Source organism: Leptonychotes weddellii, chromosome 10 (genome assembly GCF_054177405.1).
Source record: "Leptonychotes weddellii isolate Sample4059 chromosome 10, ASM5417740v2, whole genome shotgun sequence".
NCBI lineage: Eukaryota > Metazoa > Chordata > Mammalia > Carnivora > Phocidae > Leptonychotes > Leptonychotes weddellii.
The window spans coordinates 63,860,758-63,866,757 of NC_138378.1; the positions used below are offsets into that span (position 1 = coordinate 63,860,758).

The following is a 6,000-nucleotide window of genomic DNA, read 5'->3' on the forward strand; positions in this document are numbered from 1 at the left end:
AGTGAAACATTCAGTTTACAAAAGACATCTTTCATACAATGAATTTATAAATAATTGCTAGAATCACTAAAAATTTATTAGAATTCAAAGCTAACTTTAAAATCAAATTATAATTTCCAGACCCAATTATAATGATAACGAAAATAAAACTGTTCCAAGTTCTAAATAACCACTCCTACTTTTATACTATATTGGTTATCAAATGCCTATTAAGATTATTTGGTTAATGGACTAAAGATGATGCAAAAATGTTTTAAAAGAGTAAAAATCTGGCAAGATAATCAAGGAGTCTATTTGCATTATCTAAGGCAGTGGTTCTCAAGGCGTGGTTCCAAGAAACCAGGAAGACCATCACTTAGGAATTTCTTATGAATGAGAATTCTTCACCCCTACCCTAGGCAAGACTACCAAATCAGAAACGCTGGGCATGGGACTCAGCAATCTGTGTTTTAACAAGTCCTGAAGGTGACCATGATGCATACTATAGTCCAAAAACCAATGGTCTAAAGGTTAGGGAGATTTTCATAAATGAGTCTAGATACCCAGAATCTAAAGAAAAAACTAGACATGGCTGACTAGTCTATATATAGAAATAAAAAGGAATACATAAGGACATATGTATAAGAATATTTATTACAGTATTGTTCACTGTGACCAAGACCCAGAAACAAAAGTGAAAGCACATATTGGGGAGCAGATGTGATAAATTCTCTAGATGATAAAAATATCATGTATGTTGTCATGATACAATTCTATTTATCTACAATATGTGTATGTGTGTATGCAGAAAGATACTCAAAAATAAATTACTTGGTCTGTTGCACAACTGGAATATTTCTGTTGAACCAAAACCTAGTCAAAATTCAGGTTTCATAGTGCCTAAATTGTGGTCCTTAAATACCATTTCCCACTAAAAGGAACAAGGGCTTTCTGGAGAAATGGCTATCTCCAGATTTGGGGCAGGAAATGTTTAAGAGAAGCCTATTATGGCAAAAGCACAGAGGTTCACAACGGGTGCTAAGGTGTGTCACAGGAATTCAGAAAGAGGTAGGATATAAGAAAAACAAATGCAGTAGATTGAAACACTTCAGATATTTTTAAATCCATGAATTCATAAACAAAACTAAAACAAAAAACTCATTAATTATCTCAGGAGGATATGAGAGAACCAATTCTTTACCAGGAAACTGGTAGATAAAGGGAAAGAATCAAACATTCATCCTGCTTTTCCCATGAGAGTTCCTTATCAGGATTTTACAACCTCTGTTGAATTAAGGGATCAAAGCAAACCTTTTCCATGACAACTAACATGACAAAAAGACAACTAGACATGTACCTCCTGACTGAAAAAGACTCCTTACAAATATTTTTACTAAAACCTCGATTTGAACCTGATTAAGTCTACAGATAAAATAAGACCTATTGGGAACAAAAGAACTTGCGAAGTGACACAAAAAGGATGCAGTGAGCAAAATCTAGACTGTAGGAAAACTAGATTAAACCACCTGGTTTCTTTAACAGAAAAACTACTAGGTATGAAGAGTAAACCTTAGATTAAAAAAGACAACAGACATCAGTTGATTGAATGTATTGGTCTTATTTTAATTCAGATTTGAACAAAATGCAAAAAAAAAATCCCAATTGATTTGGAGAAACTGAAATGCTAACCAAATTCTATTAAATTTTTAAGTGTGATAATGTCACTGTTCTTGTTTTTTTTTAAAATTCCTTACTTTTAAGAGATATATAATAAGATATTTATTGGTGAAACGATACCATGTCGAGGATTTACTTCAAAATCATCTAGTGGTTATGGGGAGAGCAAACAAGGGTAGAAATAAGATTGCTAGAAGTTAATAATTTTTGAAGCTGAATGAGTATATTAGTTCATTCACTTCACTTTTTTTTTTTTTTTAAGATTTTATTTATTTATTTGACAGAGAGATACAGTGAGAGAGGGAACACAAGCAGGGGGAGTGGGAGAGGGAGGAGCAGGCTTCCCATGGAGCAGGGAGCCCGACGCAGGGCTCGATCCCAGGACCCTGGGATCATGACCTGAGCCGAAGGCAGACGCGTAATGACTGAGCCACCCAGGCGCCCCCATTCACTTCATATTTTGAAAATTTCCATAAGTTAAAATAATGAGAGTACATTAAAAACTGGAAAATAAACGTTCAACCACAGGGCTATTTATACTTTTACATATATTCTTTAACTTACATTAAACATTACTTTTATTTACCTTTTTACTTAGTCTTTGATTTTCTTTTTCAATTTTCAGGATTTTGGAAGTGTTGCCTTCTGCAGAATCCATACTACTCCGAAGTTCTTCTACAGTTTTTGTCAGACTCTGGTTTTCCATCTCTAATTTCAATAACCTGCTTGATGTTAACTCATTCACCTCATGGCCCAAGGATTTTTGTGGTGCTATAATAATGAAAAATACTGTCACTGGTAAAACTATATTTACTCATTATTATTTAAAATAATGAGTGTAAATGTACTACATCACCTGGTCCTTAACTTGATAAAAAATTTATAGTTATACAAGATAGACAAATAAAAAAAAAACAGATAAAAGATGGGTAAATCTTGAATTTTTAATGCACCCATGAGCATTCTAGAGAATAAAAAAATACAAAATTTAGACTGAATGGACTACAGAGTTTCAGTTCTAGTTTCATGAGAAACTACTTGACAATGCCCAAGCCACTTTAACCTCAGTGAATCTTATGTTACTTGTACAAAATACAGTTACTGCTCTGTGTGTCTCACAGAGCTATCGTGTGATTCACATAAGAATTATAAAGCATGTCCTATGCCATATCTTCAAAAATTAAAGGAAGACAGTCTAAGGGAAAAAAAAAATTCCAATTTCCTAATCCTGATTCTGAGAAATGCAAGACAATATACACTGGTCACCTCGAAAAAGTCTCTAAATGAAGAATTGCTGCTAAACTTGAGTATAACAAGCAACATGTATACCATTTTGCCAAAAAATTATATTTCTAAGTAGATTTTAGCATAATTACATTTTTTAAAATAAGAAAACTCAGTTTCTAGTTCTATATATGATGCAAACCAAAAATATTATTTTTAATAACCCCACAGCAGATTCATTAAATATTTTGATGATATAAAAATTAGGATTTAAAGTGAAATATGATACCTAGATTCATTTTGAAATCTTAGACTTTAGGAAGGGAAATGGAGACGTATGGGAAGGCATTCTAGGTCTATCTATCTTTGTGTATGTTTGAAATTCTCCATCATTGAGAGAAACACACACACACACACACACACACACAAAAACATATCCCCAACAAGTATATAAATATACATTCTTTTTAAAATTAGGTATGGTAAAATATCTCCCAGACTGAAGTAAAGAAAGCCTCAAATCTTATTTCTAGTTTTTGTTCTAGTTAGCATATTATTCTTTAATTGAAAGCTGGTACAACTGATAGTCACTGACTTTTTAAATTCCATTAGTTGTCCAAGTCTTGAAGTAAAACTTTACTTCATGATCTGTAGTCATGCATTTCAATTAAACAAGATTAGACTACAATACTCAATATACCTTAGTAATACTTTCAATACTATGACTGTGTTTCAAAGTTGCTTCAGGTCAGACTATAAAGAATTAAAAAGGATGCTTACAACACATTTTTAAAAAGTAATCTCTATGTACAACATGGGGTTTGAACTGAAGACTCCAAGATCAAGGGCTGCATGTTCTGCTGACTGATCCAGCCAAGTGCCCCCTTACAAAACATTTTTAACAAAATATTGTTTTGTTAAATAGGGAGGCTGCCTACATGATAATCTTAGGTGAAAAAAAGAACCTGCACTGTATATAGACATTGATCTGATGATGTCTAAAATATCTATTTGTGTGTAGAAACATTTTGGAAGGAAATTTTTTGAAATGTCAAAAGTGACTGCAGAAATTATTAGTGACCTTCATTTCTTCCTTTATATTTTTCCACATCTTGCAAATTTTCTAGAAAGCAATTCCCTTGTATAGTTAAAAAAAAAAAAACAGTAACACATCACATTAAAACAAGTATTCAGGTCTATGATCCTAATATGAATTGCAAAACAACTGTGATGATGATGATGATGATGACAAAAATAATAATAATAAGCACTCAAATACCTACCATTTACCAGGTATTCTACTAACAGCTTCATAAGTAGTAATGAATTCAGTCCTTGCAATATCCCTAACAAGGCACATACTATTATTGTTTCCACATTAACAGATGAAGAAACTCTTAACCGTGTAATTTTAACTAGTAGTAGAAAACATTTAAGTCTGAATTGTTTTCTTTATAACTCAATTCACAAAAAATACAGTAAAAAAGTTCCACAAGTACTTAAAGTAACACATCTCAGCAAGTTCACTGGCTGAATATCATCATTACTGTGCAGTGAATTTACATGGGGTCTCAGAATTTGGAATTAGGTTATCATGTGTAAAATCAGGAAAAGCCTAATGGTAATAAATATGACGAACCATCTGTAGAAGTAATTATCCTGTGAGCGTCAGACTATAAGCTCTCTCAGACCTATGTCTACCTCACCACTATATCCTCAGGGCCTGGTATAATATTTTACACATGGTAGATGCTTAATAAATATCTGGAAGGAAGGAAAGCAGGTGAAATAATCTAACACTGGGTAACTGAAGAATTATGGAACTAATCTAATTCAAATAAATGTGATATGGGCATAATTTCAATAAAGTAAATCAGTATTAGCATAATCAAACCTATAACCCAAGTAATTATCTGGGGGTCTTTAATTATCTCTAGGGTAAAATTAGGCTGGACTGGTTGGTAGGTATAGTGCTAAAATGGAGTACATGTATTGATGAAAGTAGCCATGAAGATCCTTAACTTGCTTTACACTGGCTACATAGTCACCTAAGAATCTTCCCACTATGTTACGACTTCCTATTTAAGTCTGTCTATAGTTAAAGAACAGGTTAACCAGGTAATATGACTTTTCTGTTCTATTGAGTAGATGGCTTTCTTTCCTAAAATAAATTAATAAACTGGTATCCCAGCTTCCGGTGATACTAATATGAAACAGTGCCTAAATGACTATCAAATCTGTTACTGCGCTCATAAAGTTGAGTTGTAAGATGTGCAAAGATAAGGACCAGACCCAGGAACATGGAAATGAACATATTACTCTGTGAAATCATACCTAGAGAGACATCTGTCCTCCTAGATATCTCCAGCAGGGGAAAATAAAGAATTGTAAAAAAACATAAAAAATGTAAGCATAAATACAACTTCACGTATTCATTTATCCTTTTCAATAAAAAAATACTAGGAATACCTTCAGAAAGTTCGCTAGTTCTGGATATTTGCTCCAACTCCCAGCCAAGATGTAATGATTCATCCATACTTTGTTTCTGTGCCATTTCCAAGGTCATATTTTCTTCCATTAATTCTTCGATTTTTTTTCTATCCATATCACGTTCCTTTTTTATTGTGAGAGAGTAGGAAGAGAAATGAAAGCTAACAAACCATGCAATTTCAAGCTAAATACTCTATTACTTATAATTTTTATTTATCAGAAACTGAATAATATGAGGATAAATTTTGAGTTCCTTAAAATTTTCACAGTTTGAAGGTGATAATCAGTTATAATTATTCATACTGGTCACTATATTGATCAGGTGTCTGATATCCTTTTTTTTTTTTTTAATTTTAAGTAATCTCTACACCCAACATGGGAGTCAACTCACAACCCCAAGATCAAGAGTCACTGACTGAGCCTGCCAGGCACCCCTGTCTGATATCCTTTTAAAGTGATCCTTGGGGGGGCGCCTGGGTGGCTCAGTTGGTTGAGTGACTGCCTTCAGCTCAGGTCATGATCCTGGAGTCCCGGGATCAAGTCCCACATCGGGCTCCCTGCTCAGCAGGGAGTCTGCTTCTCCCTCTGACCCTCCCCCCTCTCATGTGCTCTCTCTCTCTCTCATTCTCT

General features: G+C 33.6%; 1 protein-coding gene across 3 annotated transcripts in view; it reads right to left on the bottom strand.

The window, feature by feature from the left end:
- CCDC88A (coiled-coil and HOOK domain protein 88A) overlaps nt 1-5,518 on the bottom strand; it is a 51,463-nt gene extending 45,945 nt beyond the window's left edge. For all 3 annotated transcript variants that reach the window (XM_081833556.1, XM_081833557.1, XM_081833555.1), the window contains exons 1-2: nt 5,350-5,518; nt 2,243-2,427 (exon numbers count right to left, since the gene is read on the bottom strand). In XM_081833556.1, coding sequence (XP_081689682.1) covers nt 2,243-2,427; nt 5,350-5,485 — 321 coding nt within the window. In that variant the 5' untranslated portion in view covers nt 5,486-5,518. The remainder of the gene's footprint in view (nt 1-2,242; nt 2,428-5,349) is intronic.
- Nucleotides 5,519-6,000: the final 482 nt, after the last annotated feature.